At 40.7% G+C, this 18,172-nt stretch overlaps 1 protein-coding gene across 5 annotated transcripts in view; it reads left to right on the top strand.

Annotated features, from left to right (window-relative positions):
• Positions 1-14,857: 14,857 nt before the first annotated feature.
• Positions 14,858-18,172, top strand: part of MLF1 (myeloid leukemia factor 1) — a 28,245-nt gene continuing 24,930 nt past the window's right edge. For all 5 annotated transcript variants that reach the window (XR_010664195.1, XM_065942729.1, XM_065942728.1 and 2 more), the window contains exon 1: positions 14,858-15,021. Coding sequence is in view for 4 of the 5 variants with exons in the window: in XM_065942729.1 (XP_065798801.1) it covers positions 14,975-15,021 (47 nt within the window). In the remaining variant the exon portion in view is untranslated. The remainder of the gene's footprint in view (positions 15,022-18,172) is intronic.

Raw genomic sequence — 18,172 nt, 5'->3', positions numbered from 1 at the left:
AATTCCTGTTTTGCAGAGTCTGTATGTGGTTTAGAGTTGATGTGTTTACAACACTCAGCACAGTGCCTAGCAAAGAACTAGAATCAATTAAATAGTTAAAAAATAGCAATGCCCTGTTTTCTGATTTTATATTCCTGAATCTTCTCTTGTGAGTGATGTGATTTTATAAAGTTGACTCATCATATACAGCTCAGTTGGACAGACAAATCTGTAAGAGTATTTGGGTTAAAAAGTAAATATAGTTAGAAAATGAGAGTGCCACATAAAAACAAATACTGGGTTATTTGTTCTAGCTAAATACTAGCACCTTTAGCTAGAAATAGCATGTCCTACAAGCTGACTGCCATAAGACCGAATAAGCGGTAATCATCAAAATGACTGAGAATTAAGAAAGAAAATTAATTCCCAAAGGTAATCACTATAGATCTCATTAGTTCAAGAATAACCTACCTTAGGACTTTAATTAAAAATAATATTTATCCCAGATAAATGAGTGCTGGCAGGTTTCTGCAGGATCCATAATCTTGGTTATGCTAAATCTTCTTATATTAAGGCAGACATCATTAATCTCATTTGCGATGCCCTCCAGTCTGACAGCTCTTATAGCACTGGGGCTATTTCTTACAGCAGCCTTTTTATCTTCACAAAAGAGTTATAACTCATGCAGATACCTAGTGTAAAAAGGTCTAGGCAATTAGAGACATCACTCTGAGATCTACACTGGCATTTTATCATGTCAGAAGGCTTCTCATAATGAGTTTGTTCTTAAATGGAGGCCAATATCTCAACACTACCATCAAATTAATGGTGGTTATGTTATTTTATTTATTTATCCCTATCATTCTTTGTTCCAGGGAAGCATCAAGTATTTTATAATTCAAAGGATATGACCAGATAAAAGAGAAATTGTAACAAGTCAGTGAAGAAACTAGGGCCAAGGAGAGAATGAAAGTAGAGACAGCAGGAAGTTAGAAGGAATGAGGTTAATATCATAAATGCATGCTGTAAAGATCTGCAGAATTACACACCTGCAAACTTGTCAGCCGATTGTTGGCATATATTCCCAATCTTGAGCTCCCCCTGTGGCTCAGCGGTAAAGAATCTACCTGCAATGCAAGAGCCGCAGAAGACAGGTTTAACCCCTGGGTTGGGAAGATCCCCTGGAGGAGGAAATGGCAACCCACTCCAGAATTCTTGTCTAGAGAATCCCATGGACAAAAGAGCCTGGTGGGCTATAGTCCATGGGGTCACAAACCATCGGAAACGACTAAAGCAACTTAGCATTTCCAGTCTTAAGTGGTGATTAATCCTGAGAATTTTTCTATCCTGATTATTTTTGTACAAGTTACTAATAATGCATGCACTGGGTTGAAGAGCATCCCCCCAAAATTCATGTCCACCTGGAACCTGTGAGTATGACCTAATTTGGAATTAGGGTCCTTGCAGTTGTAATCAAGTCACACCGGATTAGGATGGGCCCCAAATCCAGTGCCTGGCATCCTTATAAGAAAAGGGGAATTTGGATTCAGAAACACAACGGAGAGCAGGCCATGTGATGACTGAGACAGAGACTAGAGAGATGGGGACAAGCCAAGGAGTGGCAAGAATTCTTCCCCAGAGCTTGCCTGCCATCCTCCAGAACTGTGAGAACTAAACGCCTGTTGTTTCAGCCACCTAGTTTGCAGCATTAGCTCTAAGAAACTAATACAACCCTTAAACGCTTTTTTTCCTAAGAACCTAGAGTACATGCCCAGTAGGAATATAAGGATTTGAAGGGGAAAAAATGAAGAAAACAAATTAAATTCCAAATATGTTGTCTGTTAAGCTTTTTTGTTTAAAACCCATGGCTCTCCTATACATGTTGCGCAGTGACAAGTAACACATATGTGAACAATGTCAAGAGGGAAAAAACTCATGGAGGCTTCCAGTCACATTTAGTTTAACAGATTGTTTTCCTATGGGTAAATAGGCTTTTGATATTTTATTTTATTGCATACATTATGAGAGTCTGATGTATGAGAGTCTCATACATTATATGAACCTGAAAGAGACTGGCTCTTTCCTTACCTCCCATTGAGCAAGGGGCTTGCCGAGAGCTGGAGTCAAAACCCACAAGTTCTTCAGTTTGAAAAACTGGAATGTGAACTTTTAAGAGAACAGGCAAGATGATTTCAGATCTACTTTAAGACACAGAACTAGAAAGGTAATGTAATACCCCAAACTGATAATCAACTTGTGCTAAGCTTTTGCAAACCAGATGAAAACATTAGTTTATAATCTAAATACCTTGCAGAAATGAAACTACTGCTTCATGGTATCAATACTTTAAGATTTGGACAGCGAGTAATGTGGTGACTGGCGTCCACTTACAAAGGCCTTTGTCTGGGAGTCGGGGCGCTTCTCAGTTCTCACAGGACAGGCCTCACTGTCAGTGTGGTCTTGAGCTACATTCAGAGGCCAGTGTACGCAGATGCTACCAGGCTCAAGTATCCTTTCCTGCCATGACAGCTCACTTTCACAGTAACTAGATCACAGGCTTGGGCCAGATTCAGTCCACAGGCTTGTTTTGTTTGCCTTCTAAGGTATCTTGTTTTTAATTAGTTGCTCACTTTAAAAAATTGGAAGATTTCATACGCAATCCCATACTACCAGTGGACGTGAATTTCTGCAGGGCAATCCGGTCTGCTAGGGACAAATCTGTTCAGTGGCCCACATGCAGGCGCCTCGAGGAGCCCATGGCCATACAGCACAGATGCCCAGCAAGACTTGCCGGGTCCCACTTTGCCCTATGTGACCTTGAGTACGTGATCTCTCTTCACTGACCCTTTGCTTCCTCTTATGTAAAATGGGTGTAATAATAGCACCTATCTCATTAGACTGTTTGGAAGATTAAGAGAGTTAAAACCTGTAAAGCACTTAAAGTGCCTGGTACACAGTGGGAAGCTCCATACATGTTTGTTGTTATTCTTTTCACTGTCTTACCTATTTCACTTTTCCCACTTTGATTACTCACCTGGCCCTATTGGTCTTGTGTTTCCGACGTGGGCTCTAGGTAAAGCCCCATCCTCAGTTGGATGTAGAGACAGCTAGTCTTTTGTGTGCTAGACAGTGGGAGTTACAGCCAGTGCACGGAATAAGAGCCCAGGTTCTAAAGCCAGACAGCCTGACGTCCAGTCCCACCTCTACTGCTTCTTAGCAATATGCTCTTGCACAAATTATAATATTTAATTCTCTAAAGCCTGTGTCTACTTAATTCTATAAAACAGTAAAAGAACAGCTGCGAATTAATGTGCCTAGCACATAGTAGGTTTTAGCTTTTATTATTAAGAACATTCAGCAGATCACAGCATTCTGCCCACCAGCAAACCCAGGCCTGGCCCACCTCAGTTTCTCTCATCAGGGTCCAGGGGCTTCCAGGTCTGAGGGAGACATGAATTAGGAAGAAACCAGGTATAGCTTGGAGCTACTTATTATTAACTCCTTGTCACCCTTTTATCATGTTATCCCCAAATATTTATCCCAGGTAGCATTAAAACTTGCATGGCTTTGAGATTAAAAACACTTCCTCTAAGATGGAAGCAAATTTTTTCCTACCATTTCAAACAGTAAAAGCATCTAAGCATATGACAAAGATGAAGGCATTCAAGTTTTTAAAGTTTTCCAAAATAATTCCCTCAAGCCCTGACAGTCTTCTCATATGATTGCCTTCACAGTGGGACATCCACCCACAGCTTGAATTCTCTCCAAATCTTATCAGAAGTTTAAAAATAACTTTTGAAATAATGCTTTAGACAGTCACATTAAAAAGTTCCTGAGAACAGATGACCTCAACAGTATTTCTTAAAGAATGCTACCTACTATTCAACTTGTTTTAGGCTTCATGATTCTAAAATTTTTCATTTTTTTTAAAAAAGCAGCAAAGTGTTTCTTCTATTCTAGACACAAAAGAAATAGACAGTTGCAAACATCAAAGAGTTGACTCAATAAAAAAGTCCTCCTTATGAAATTATCATCTGTAGAAAGTTTTCCAAATTTCAATGAAAATAAAGATTTTAAAAGAACTAACTGTTAAATTGATTTTAAAAATTAATCAAGTTCTGGGAATTCCCCGTAAGTCCAACAGTTGGGAATCGGCACTTTCACTGCTTGGGCCCAAGGTTCAATCCCTGGTTGAGGAACTAAGATCCCATTAGCTGTTCAGCCTGACCAGAAAATTTAAAAAATTAATCAAGTCATGTATAAGAAGGTCATGGCAGCGTTAGTCTTAAACATAAAAAAAAAAAAAAAAAAAAAAACTTTTTCAGCAGTAGATGTGTAAATTACTTATGGTAAATTCCTACAATAAAATACTACACAGCAATGAAAAAGAATAAACCACTGCTATATGCAACAATACAAGTGAATTTTTCAAACATGTTAAGCAAAAGAAGCAAATCTCAGAATGCTAGTTACCTTTGAGAGAGATGATCTGGGAGGGAACATGAAATTTTTAAAACGCTTTGTATCTTCAGCTGGGTGGTGTTTACGTAGGGGTATTCATATGTAAAATCTTATTGAACTGTACATTTAAGCTTATTGGACTTTACCATATTTATACCTCAATTAAAAAGTAAATTAAAAGAAACTGTTAGTCTTTGGTTGCAGATTTTTGAAACTACATGAGGCTCCATTATAGACTGTGAAAGTTTGTCACAGAAAAAAAAGCTATTGTAACATATTTATATTTTACATTGTCACTCAGATTCTTTGGAGTAATAACCTTTGTTTTATTCATTAAATAGCATTTTTGTTATTGTTTGTTTTTCAGGAAAATTCAAAAATCTTTTGATATACTTAAACCAAACAACCTATATCAGTGTTCAGACAGCCCTAGGAGCTTCTCGTGTATGCCATTTCACAACACCAAGTTCTTTTTTCATTATGTGAACTGCCTAGGGATGTAGTGAGTAGAAAATGACCTTGAAGTGGTCTGATCTGGATCAAAATCCCTATTGTACCAGTTACCAGCAAGAGGACCTGGCAAATCACTCCACCTCCCTGAATCCATCTCTTCTACAAAATGGAGATGGTGCCTCCCTTGCACCGTTAGTGAGAGTATTTATTGGTTGGGATAAATTTTGTGAAACTTCTGGTAGACAATTTTTAGATGGAAACTGTCACTAAATGGAAGTGGGCCCTTATCTAAGTTTATATTTTAAAAATATAGATGTGCTTAAAAATGTAGACATGCTATATTTTTAAAATGGCACATGCTTCATAATATCCAAGCCTCAAACATTTACATCTCAGAAATGTGGGAGAGGCCACAACTTGCCCGTATTTGCCAACAGTATAGCCTCTGGTTCAGCTCTGACCCTACAGGGAGCCCTCATCCCTCCCCAGTGTTTTCTAGCACCTCCATCCCCTCTGTCCTTCTAGAGCAGAGCGCTCCCCCACTCCTCTCCTACAGACTTCCTTCCTGCCACCTGAATGTTAGGACCCCACCCAGGGACCAATGGGCTTCCCCGGTGATGCTATTGGTAAAGAACCTGCTTGCCAATACAGAAGTAAAAGACCTGGGTTCGATCCCTGATTCAGGAAGACCCCCTGGAGAAGGAAATGGCAACCCACTCCAGTGTTCTTGCCTGGGGAATCCTATGGACAGAGGAGCCTGGCGGGCTACAGTCCACGGGGTCACAAAGAGTCTGACAGGGCTGAAGGGACTTAGGATGGCACAGCAGGGACTAAAGCCTCTGTTTCTGCTCTCAAAAGCCAACTAAGACAACCTTGGCAAAGGCGTATCTCTTGTAACCAGTACCCCAAAGGTGATATTTTCTCAATATTTTTCCAAATAAAATAAGACCCAGTTACAATCCATGCACAATAAATAGCCAGCCATGAATATACGTCTCCACAGAGAAAGTGAGATATAAAGGTAAACACAACTCGGAAAGAAAGTGTGCTGCTTGTTCATGGTTTGGTGTGAACAAAACTCCTGGCTGTCACCTCGGTAGCAAGCATGGGAAAGGAGGATCTGACCTGGAAAGTTTTTCTCCGTGAAGTCACATTTACTCTGTTACTTCACTGGAAGAAGAGCATGTTTCTCAAAGGGAGAAGAGTCCTGTTGGCATTGAGGACGAGACAGTTCTTCACTGTGCAGACTGAGAGGCTTAGTGTCCTGGCTCCATCCAGCCAGGGTATAACGATGCCTGCAGGGATGCAGCACGGCGGGCAACCAACTCCACCTTGGCACTGTCTTCCTGGGAGAGGGAAGGGTCACCCCTGGTAGATGGGAGCACAGAACATAGATTAAGGTCAGCTACAGAAAAAACTACAATTCTTACTCATGAGTTTGTGAATGAGTCGGGCACATTAACTTCCTATGAGTAGAATTCAGGTTTGGGACAGGGGCTTCCATTACTAAGTGTGTGACTTCTCAGGGTGGGACTAGTCATATTGTACACATTGTAGACTTGTAAATTTACTAAATGATTGTCTTCTTAATGGAAGTTTCTTGAGAGAGAGCGATGCCTGTTCCTAATTTGAACAATGATGCCATATGGACCAGAGGTGGCCCCGCCAGGGATTTTGAAGACCTTGGACCTATGCTTTTATTTTATAGGTCATGTAGCACTATGTATGATTTCCCCATTTCTCATAAAGGCATAATGCAAACCTGTATGAGGGCTGGTAAGACTTCTGGTTGAAAAGAGGATGTACACTAAAAGGAAAATGAATGACACCTTTTAGTAAAATTGGATTTGTGATACAAAATTTGAAAGAAAAAAAAACAACAAAGATCATGGGGTTAGGACAGATGTCCCCAGTTCACTTCAGTCACTCAGTTGTGTCTGACTGTTTGCGATACCATGAGTTGCAGCACACCAGACTTCTCTGTCCATCACCAACTCCAGAGCTTGCTCAAACTCATGTCCATCTTACCCCAAATGATCTCAGTTCATGATCCCTTCCTGCCATAATAATATTTACACTTTCCCCTAGATCTGAAAAAATACTCAGTAATTGGTTCTGTTTATTACCAACAACTTAAGTATGTATGTCCTGAAAACTCCGTAGCCTTTTAAAAAACAAACCAAAAAAAATTATTTTTGTATCATTCTTAAATAATCATACTGTCAGATGTGTACCTGTTTAGCAAGCTAAACATTTCAAACATTGGGAACAGATTGAGATTTGCCAACATCGCTTGTTTCATTTTTCACAAGGTACTTCCTTATCATCATGGAAACATCTAAAAACCTAGTTTTCCAAAGCTATGACATCCCTTAAAGGAATGTAGCACAATATTGAAAAAAGCATGTGAAGTATCTCAAAATAGTAGTTTCACAGTGTCCACAGACATCATTTCAATTTCTGTCAACATTATAAAGTCCCAGAATCTCTATGCACAATTTAAAGCAAATGAAACCCTAGACACATTGAAATTAGCTATAGTACAGATGTTTATTATGGCCTAACAGCCATGGTTCTGGAGAACTAGAATTAAGTCTGAAATTACAGCACTCAAGAGCCTGTTCACTTCTTGGGCACTTGAGATAAAGTCTTCAAAAACATCTTGAAAATTCTGAAGTGCTGTAACAATAGTAACTGCAGAATTAGCTGGTGAAAGAAACATCTGCTGGAGAGTAAGCTTTAAGAAGGCCAGGAGTTTTGATATTCATTGCCTAGAATAGTGCCCAGAATATAGTTGGGTTTTTTTTATAAGTAGTTGATGCATGAACTCCTCATTGCCAAATTCAGACTTAACCTGAAGAAAGTAGGGAAAACCAGTAGACCATTCCGGTATCACCTAAATCAAATCCCTTATGATTATACAGCAGAAATGAGAAATAGATTTAAGGGACTAGATCTGATAGACACAGTGCCTGATGAATTATGGACGGAGATTTGTGACATTGTACAGGAGACAGGAATCAAGACCATCCCCAAGAAAAAGAAATGCAAAAAAGCAAAATGGCTGTCTGAGGAAGCCTTACAAATAGCTCTGAAAAGAAGAGAAGCAAAAAGCAAAGGAGAAAAGGAAAGATATACCCAATTGAATGCAGAGTTCCAAAGAACAGCAAGGAGAGATAAGAAAGATCAGTGCAAAGAAATAGAGGAAAACAATAGAATGGGAAAGACTAGAGATCTCTTCAAGAAAATTAGAGATACCAAGGGAACATTTCATGCAAAGATGGGCTTGATAAAGGACAGAAATGGCACGGACCCAACAGAAGCAGAAGATATTAAGAAGAGGTGGCAAGAATACACAGAAGAACTGTTAAAAAAAAAAAATCTTCACAACCCAGATAATCACGATGATGTGATCACTCACCTAGAGCCAGACATCCTGGAATGTAAAGTCAAGTGGGCCTTAGGAAGCATCACTACGAACAAAGTTAGTGGAGGTGATGGAATTCCAATTGAGCTATTTTAAATCCTAAAAGATGATACTGTGAAAGTGCTGCCCTCAATATGCCAGCAAATTTGGAAAACTCAGCAGTGGCCACAGGACTGCAAAAGGTCTGTTTTCATTCCAATCCCAAAGAAAGGCAATGCCAAAGAATGCTCAAACTACCACACAATTGCACTCATCTCACACGCTAGTAAAGTAATGCTCAAAATTCTCTAAGCCAGGCTTCAACAATACATGAACTGTGAACTACCAGATGTTCAAGCTAGTTTTAGAAATGGCAGAGGAACCAAAGATCAAATTGCCAACATCCAATGGATCATCAAAAAAGCAAGAGAGTTCCAGAAAAACATGTATTTCTGCTTTATTGACTATGCCAAAGTCTTTGACTGTGTAGATCACAATAAACTGTGGAAAATTCTGAAACAGGTGGGAATACCAGACCACCTGACCTACCTCTTGAAAATCTGTATGCAGGTCAGGAAGCAACAGTTAGAACTGGACATGGAACAACAGACTGGTTCCAAATAGGAAAAGGAGTATGTCAAGGCTGTATATTGTCACCCTGTTTATTTAACTTCTATGCAGAGTACATCATGAGAAACGCTGGGCTGGATGAAGCATAAGCTGGAATCAAGATTGCCAGGAGAAATATCAATAACCTCAGATATGCAGATGACACCATCTTTATGGCAGAAAGTGAAGAAGAACTAAAGAACCTCTTGATGAAAGTAAAAGAGGAGAGTGAAAAAGTTGGCTTAAAGCTCAACATTCAGAAAACTAAGATTATGGCATCCGGTCCCATCACTTTATGGCAAATAGATGGGGAAATAGTGAAAACAGTGACAGACTATATTTTTCTGGGCTCCAAAATCACTGCAGATGGTGATTGCAGCCATGAAATTAAAAGACACTTACTCCTTGGAAGGAAAGTTATGGCCAACCTCGACAGCATATTAAAAAACAGAGACGTTACTTTGCCAACAAAGATCTGTCTAGTCAAATGGTTTTTCCAGTAGTCATGTATGGATGTGAGAGTTGGACTATAAAGAAAGTTGAGCACCAAAGAATTGATGCTTCTGAACTGTGGTGTTGGAGAAGACATTTGAGAGTCCCTTGAAATGCAAGGAGATCCAACCAGTCCATCCGAAAGGAAATCAGTCCTAAGTGTTCATTGGAAGGACTCATGCTGAAGCTGAAACTCCAATACTTTGGCCACTCAAGTGGCCAATACTCAAAGAGTCGGACATGACTGAGCAACTGAACTGAACTGCTAAATTAAAGGATAAAAAGAAAAGAGGACACAGTGAATTTAAAACTCTTTGTTATTGTTGTTTTTCAGTCAGTAAGTCATGTCCAACTCTTTGCGACCCCATGGACTGCAGCACACCAGACCTCTCTGTCCATCACCAACTCCCAGAGTTTACTCAAACTCCTGTCCATTGAGTCAGTGATGCCATCCAACCATCTCATCCTCTGTCGTCCCCTTCTCCTCCCACCTTCAATCTTTCCGAGCATCAGGGTCTTTTCAAATGAGTCAGCTCTTCGCATCCCGTGGCCAAAGTATTGGAGTTTCAGCTTCAGCATGAGTCTTTCCAATGAATATTCAGGACTGATTTCCTTTCGGATGGACTGGTTGGATCTCCTTGCAGTTCAAGGGACTCTCAAGAGTCTTCTCCAACACCACAGCTCAAAAGCATCAATTCTTCAGCACTCAAGCTTTCTTTATAGTCCAACTCTCACATCCATACATGACCACTGGAAAAATCATAGCTTTGACTAGATGGACCTTTGTTGGCAAAGTAATGTCTCTACTTTTTAATATGCTGTCTAGGTTGGTCATAGCTTTTCTTCCAAGGAACACATGTCTTTTAATTTCATGGCTGTAGTCACTGTCTCCAGTGATTTTAGAGCCCAAGAAAATAAAATCTGTCACTGCTTCCACTTTTTCTCCTTCCATTTGCCATAAAGTGATGGGACCACATGCCGTGATCTTAGTTTTTTTAATGTTGAGTTTCAGGCCAGCCTTTTCACTCTACTCTTTCACTCTCATCAAGAGGCTAATTAGTTCCTCTTCACTTTCTGCCTTTAGAGTGGTATCATATCCATATCCAAGGTTGTTGATATTTCTCCCAGCAATCTTGATTCCAGCTTGTGTTTCATCCACTTCATCATTTGTCATGATTTACTCTGCATAGAACTTAAATAAGCAGGGTGACAATATACAGCCTTGTTGTATTCCTCTCCCAATTTTGAACCAGTTTTGTGTTCCATTTCTGGTTCTCACTGTTGCTTCTTGACCTGCATACGGGTTTCTTGGGAGGCAGATAAGTTGGTCTGGTATTCTAATATCTTTAAGAATTTGCCAGTTTGTTGTGATCCACACAGTCAGATACTTTAGTGTTGTACAGGAGGCAGTGATCAAAACCATCCTCAAGAAAAAGAAATGAAAGAAAGCAAAGTGGTTGTTTGAGGAGACTACAAATAGCTGAGAAAAGAAGAGAAATGAATGGCAAAGGAGAAAGGGAAAGATTTATCCAATAATATAGAGTTCCAGAGGATAGAAGGGAGAGATAAGAAAGCAAAGCCTTCTTAAGTGAACAATGCAAAGAAATAGAGGAAAACAATAGAATGCAAAGGCTAGAGATCTCTTGAAGAAAACTGGAGATATCAAGGGAACATTTCATGCAAGAATGGGCATTAAAATGGAAATAGTAAGGACCTAACAGAAGCAGAAGACATTAAGAAAAGGTGGCAAGAATACACAAAAGAACTATACAAAATAGGTCTTAATGACTCTAATCAGATGGTGTGGCCACTCCCTTAGAGCCAGACATCCTGGAGTATGAAGTCAAGTGGGCCTTAGGAAGCGTCACTATGAACAAAGTTAGTGAAGGTAATGGAATCTTGGCTTAGCTATTTCAAATCCTAAAAGATGATGCTATTATAGTGCTGTACACTCCATATGTCAGCAAATTTGGAAAACTCAGCTGTGGCCACAGGACTGGAAAAGGTCAGTTTTCATTCCAGTCCCAAAGAAGTGCAATGCCAAAGAATGTTCAAACTTCCATACAATTGCACTCATTTTAAACTCTCAATGTTCTTGAGAGTTATAGGGTTGGCCTGGGTCTCATGTCCTTCACTGTGTTCTTTGAACTTGGTCAGTGACCTTCCAAATGTTAAGTTTTAGTGAGGTTAGAGGTTATATACGTAAAAATGCCTAGTACATGCATGCATGCCAAATCTCTTCAGTCTTACTTTTTTGCTACCCTGTGGAGTCTTGCCTGCCAGGCTCCTCTGTCCATGGGATTCTCCAAGCATGAATACTGAAGTGGGTTGCCATGTCTCCTTCCAGGGGATCTCCCAACCCAGGGATCAAACCCATGTCTCCTCTGTTCCTGCATTGGCATGCGGTTATTTACCACTAGTGCCATGCCTACTACATAGAGGTGCTCAATAAATAATTAATTTTTATAGGGAGATATATTAGGGTGATGGCAAGAATATACACTTTGGAGTAGGACTAATTTTGATTTGAGTTGACTAGGCAATCACCAAATCTCTCTGGGTTTTCCATATGTAATGTGGAGATAAACATCTCAGTATACAGAGTTGTTATACGGATTAAGTAAGAAAATGTATGTGAAGCACTGAAAGCAATGCCTGGAACATAAGTACAGACAGGAGCTATTATCCTAATAGGTTATTTTCCCTTTACTTGGCCCATCTTATTCCTCTGACCTATGAATGGATTGTGCATTATATACACCAGGCACATGCTACCTTGGGGCCTTTGCACTGGCCTGGAATGCTTTTCTCATAGATGTCCACTTCCTTCCAGTGGTTCTGCTCAAACTCACCATCTCAGTGAGACCCACACAGATCTCCTTGTTTAAAACTGCATTCCTCCATTCCCCTTGCCCTGCTCAGGTTTTGCTCCTAACACCTGTCACCTTTCAACGTACGTACGACTTTCCATGGTGGCATTTTTCATTCAGCCCATTCACAAGATATAAGCTCCAGGACAACAGCAATTCTTGTCTGTTTTGTTCACCAACACCTCAGTGTCTGGATAAGTTTCTGACTAGGGTAGGCACTCAATAGATATTTGTAAAGTTATGTTGATTTTTAAAGTATCTCCACTAAATTTTACAATTTTTAATATGAGTGCATTATTTAGTTTGTTCACATGATTTTGAGATATAATAACCTGCTTTCATCTGCATCTCTGTATGGCCCATCACCCACATTCCATGCAAATAACTCCTACTAGCAAAAACTCCAGGCACTCTGCCCAGTTCGATTTCTGGCTGTGTTAATTTTGGCAACTTTCTTAGCTTCTCTGTATCTTGGTTGCATTACCTGTAAATGGAGATAAAAACAATCACTACTCCACAAAAATCATGTGGATTTAATGAGTTAATGTACATGAAGTGCCTACCATAGTACCTGGCATACGTTCAGTACATATGATCTATTGTGATTCTATTTACAAGACAGTCCAGGGCCCTCTCCCCACAGGCCTGCTTTGCAATTCTATTTTCCCCTGCTCCGGCTCCTACCTGTTACCCACCTGATCTGAAACTGTGAGATCTCTTTAGCATCTGCTCTCCCCTTTCCTCTACTAACATTTTTTAAGCATTTGCCATGAGGCCCAAACTGCTTTTAGAAGCTCCAGGTAACACCCTGAACTAACCGATGCTTGAAATAAAGCTTAAATGTTTCAACAGTGCAATGCTAAGAAAAATTTCCCCATGGGAACAAAAGGGGAAAACTTCCCACAAACTGCTTTATTTGACCTTAATTCAAAACTGTTTTAATACTATCATTTATCACCAATAACTTACCCCCTTTCATTTAAGTTTTTTTTTTTAGCCTTCTTAACATCTTGGGTTGTATTATTTTAAACAGAAAATAATTTCAGTTCTTCTAAAACAATTTTTTTGCCTTAAAACTAATTAAGAATATCCCTAATATGTATATGCTCTCTGAACTTTATTCTGAGGCTGGAGAAAAAAAATATCCTCTTCCTCGGAAGGGCTATGAGGTCTTAACCTGGGCTGTAAAGGTTGCCCAACCTCACGTCATCAGTCTCAGGATGGAGATAGGGGTTGGGAATCAAAGAACTTGGCTAAAGGTGGGGAGGTAAAAGGTCCAAAGGATTAAATTTCCTGCTCCCAAAATAACCCTGAGTATTCCTGCCACCTCCAAATCAGGCCCTGCACACTTCTTCATGCTGGCAGAGTGCCACTCTGCTGGCCCAATCCCAGGAGGCCCTGTGCGGCTATGGGTAACACTCTATCTCCATGTGACAGCCCTCTGCAGAGGCTGGGTAGCCCACTTAGTTAAGGATCCTTAGTTAAGGATGGACATGCAACATGCATTTTCTCTCTTCTTAGACCCCTAATCATTCTTCTCGTTCTCTAATATTCTCTCTCTCTTCTCCTCCACATTTTTATAGGCTCCTGCAACGCCTCAGGACCGTGTTTTCCAGGCTCAGCAATGTGAGAACCACTGTCATGATACCACCTCCCTCTCACCCACCCCCCAACATATCCACATCTCACCTGCGCTATTTCCTTAAATTAGCATATGGTTTCACTTACATGTTGAAACTTTTAAACTTTCACTTAAGTTACTGCTTTAAGACCGCTTTCCTTTCCATAAACAGAAGGCTCATATATAAATATAATTAAAACAAAAATACACCCTAATGGAATTTTAGTTGGCTATGGCTGCTTGCTGCAGTCCTACCTTTAGGTTAAGGAATGCTGGAGAAGTGTTGAAGACACACCAGCACCAAAGTGAGGCTTGCTCCTTGAAACAGACTGGAAAGAGGATGGAAGAGAGCAACATTCTCGTCTTATTTTTAAATACCATGTATATGTAAAGCTTAAGCATTTCCTACTTGGGAAACACTGCTTTCAGGTTAGGCTCACAAAAGAGAAATTTGTTGAAATCTAACAGGCCTCATCCCATTTCCCTAAAGTACTGAGTCACACTATTTACTAAATGTACTCAAAAACTTTTTGCACATCTCTCCTTATTGTTCACAGCGTTAGGTCAACCACCACAGTGTGTTTCCGACAGGACTCTGCTGTGGATCACAAAATGAGGCCGGTAAAGGGGTCTTCGGATGCAGTGGAGCCCAAATCTTGACCCATCTCCATCTTCCCGAAAAGAGCATTTTCGAGGCCGAGGGCGATTTACCCAAGGTCACACAGAGGGTAGACTAATTTCTGTGTTCCTGGAGCCCAGAGAACGAGCTATCTTGTCCGACGGGAGGCTTCATGTTGGGTTGCCCGGCTGGCTCTTGGACAAGCCTCTAGCCTGCACCGTGTTGCCCGTGGTTGCCATGGCAGCGGCACACTGTTTCCCCGCCTCGTCTTGGTGACGTTATGGGATCTGCGCCCAATAGGAAAGCAGCTCCGCGTCAAGCACCGCCTTTCGCGACGGCCACGGCCTTTGCGGCTGGGAGAGCAGCGTTGATAGTGCTGGGCAGGCTGGCTCGGGTCGCGGCCGCGGCGAGTTACATCGTTTGCCAGTCTGTCCGCGAACGCCGCTGCCCGGGACAGAGCCAGGATGTTCGGGATGCTGAGCAGCAGCTTTGAGGATGATCCCTTCTTCTCGTGAGTGTCGGGGGCGGGAGGCCGCGGTCGCGCAGGAACTCGGAGATCTTGAGAGGAGCTATTTTAAGGGGAAAGTCAGTTAAAACGCCAGAGAAGGAGAGAGAGAATTCGGGTGACTCCAGGAGACAGTTTGAGGCAGACTCGGGGGTCGTGAAAGGGAAGGGAGAAGAAGATATAGGGGCGCGTGAGGGAAAGGAGAGCAGGATTTGGAAAGGAAGAGAAATTTGGGGGCGTGAGGTGAGGAGAGGTCTAGGCAGGCTTCCCCGCCCAACCGACCCCCGTGCGAGCTGCTCTCAACTCGGCCCGGTTTCGGGTACCTGGCGCCCCCTAACCTCTGCCGCTGGCGCTCGGAGTCCCGCCTTCGCCGCTGCAGAGGCTTTGCAGGGGACGGTAACTGCCTCTCGGTGGAACTTCTGGAGAGAATTATACTCTCAGGGCCCTTTCGACACCTGCTTCTACTCCAAAAGAGAGGCAGGGAATGTTTAATAAGATGGAAAGTCTTCGACAAGGGAAGCGTTTTCTAAAAGAGTATTTTCCAAAATATGTGTTTCTAAGAGCATTGCAGAGTTTTGCTGTCTCTCCCTGGAAGCCGTTGGAAGTTGCCAGGTGCAGTTTGTTTCCTTTCTTGCTATGTTACAAAGGTAGCCGTGTTTGGAAAGGGACTCCTCTTCCTATTAAAAGTGCAAGTAGGACAGAAAAACAGAGGGTGCATTTAACACCTCAGGTAAACAAGTGTCAAGCCCCGTGAACGGTTTCAAGTGAGATCCTGTGATGTCTAAAGAGGAAGCCATCCAGAAAATAGTTATTTAATTATGATCTAGTTTTCTAGGGTGTCCTGGGTTTTGTATTTTCTATAGTTCTTTCTTTGATGGTTATATAAACGTGTAACACAATCTAGTTGGATCCCTAAAACAGGAAGGTTTATGTTATTTTTTTACCCAAATGTTTTGCCAGTTTGAGTTTTGACTTGCTGTCCTAATTTATTTTGATCACTTAAATTCTCTGTGCAACTTGGACACCATCTTTTTAAAAGGTTGAAATGTTACTAGTTTACTACATCGATTTGTTTTTAAAAGAAAATATTATTTTGACTTAAATGTAATAGTACTATATTAAAACCAAATAACATAAAGGTAACAACTGAGAGAAAATTAACAGTAGAAAAGATGAAATTATTAATATTTAAAAACCAGAATTATTTATATTTTATTCTAAAGGTTATTCATTATAATTAAGGGGTGTATAATGTAAGTCACTCAGTTGTGTCCAACTCTTTGCAGCCTCACAGACTATAGCCCGCCAGGCTCCTCTGTCCATGGAATTCTCTAGGCAAGAATTCTGGAGTGGGTAGCCATTCCCTTCTCCAGGGATCTTCCCCACCCAGGGATCAAACCCAGGTCTCCTGCATTGCAGGCGTGTTCTTTACCATCTAAGCCACCAGGGAAGCCAAGGAGTGTGTGGGCTCAGGTAAATTTATCACGTTGTTTTAGTTAATGTGTTTAGGAGCAGTTGTGACATTTATGAACAATGTCATTTTAACAAATTTCAAAGTTTGTATTATCATTTGCTCTTTTAAAAGCCTGTGAGAGTAGGGACTAAATATATCCATAGTTTAGTTGAGCTGTTGAAGTGGTTCTTATGTAATTGTGACCTCACTACAATGGGCAGCAGTTAAGAAGATTATGACAGCTTTTGAGTTGTATTGTCTTGATGATATCAAAAGAGCAATGGCCCTAACTAAACTAATGTATGATTAGTACTTCCTTTAAAACATCTAGCAAAAGTGTAATTTAAACTCTTGGATGCCTCTTTCTGAGCAAAGGCAGTGAACCCAAGAGGCAGGGTCAGAAATAGTAACAGAACACAAATAGTAGGCATACAGCAAAGAACACTCTTCCCCTGCACTTAGGATGGACAGGACCGTCAGTTACATGGCTGTAGGTTTTTCAGTCGTCATTCTCTGTAGCCGTCTTCAAATCCAGGCAGCCATATCATAGAGATTTGGGGTAAAATTAACTTTATAAAACTGACTTATTTCTTTGCTCCACAACTGGTAATATAGAGAGTAAAAATAATTAGGGGAGATAAGAAAGAGAATGTGAGTTTATATTTATTTCAAGTAAAAAAGTAAATTTTATTTATTTTCAAGTAAATTTTCAAGTAAATTTCAAATATTTATTTCATTTGACTCACCCCTTTTACCCAAACCCCAAACAAAATGAGTATCCATTACTTAATATGTCAAGCATAAGGAATTGATAAAAGTGACAGAGTCATTATTAAATCATCCACTGACCTTAAGGAACACAGAGGGGGTTCCATGCCCTGTATCTTTTATATAATTATTATCCCTATTGCTCACATTATGTATCTGGTCATTGGGTTGCCTGGTGGCTATTTTAATGTCTGACATGTAGAAAATGTTCAAGAGATACTATTTAATGACAATCTAGTGTCTTTTACTCTCTGTCTTATAGTTAATATGGTATAGTTGATTGTTGGATCGCTGAAAGTGATTACGTTTGGTCCACAATTTACAGTGGTTCCACTTAACATTTTTCAACTTGACGGTGTGAAAACAATACACATTAAATACAAACCATACTTTCAGTTTTGAGTGTTAATCTTTTCCCTGGCTCGCGACTTGTGATACAATACTTTCAAAAGGTGCGAAGGAGCAGGGGTAGCAAGCCTCAGGTGCGTCAGCCACGAGATCATGACAGTGGACAGCCCATACACTTACAGGCATTTGGTTTTTCACTTTTAGTACACTATTCAATAAATTACATGAGGAATTCAATACTTCATTACAAAATAGGCTTTGTGTTGGATAGTTTTGCCCAACTGCAGGCGAGTGTAAGTGTTCTGAGCACATTTAAGGTTTAAGGTACACTAGACTAAGCTATGATGTTTCATAGCTCAGGTGTATTAAATGCATTTCGACAGCCTTATTTTCAACTTCCGATAGATTTATGAGGATGTAGGCTTCCCAGGTGGCTCAGAGGTTAAAGCGTCTACCTGCAATGTGGGAGACCTGGGTTCGATCCCTGGGTTGGGAAGGTCCCCTGGAGAAGGAAATGGCAACCCACTCCAGTATTCTCGCCTGGAGAATCCCAGGGACGGAGGAGCCTGGTGGGGTGGCCCTGTGGAC

This window comes from Muntiacus reevesi, chromosome 8 (genome assembly GCF_963930625.1).
Source record: "Muntiacus reevesi chromosome 8, mMunRee1.1, whole genome shotgun sequence".
In the NCBI taxonomy this organism is placed as follows: domain Eukaryota; kingdom Metazoa; phylum Chordata; class Mammalia; order Artiodactyla; family Cervidae; genus Muntiacus; species Muntiacus reevesi.
This window is presented reverse-complemented; position numbering and strand designations above follow the sequence as displayed.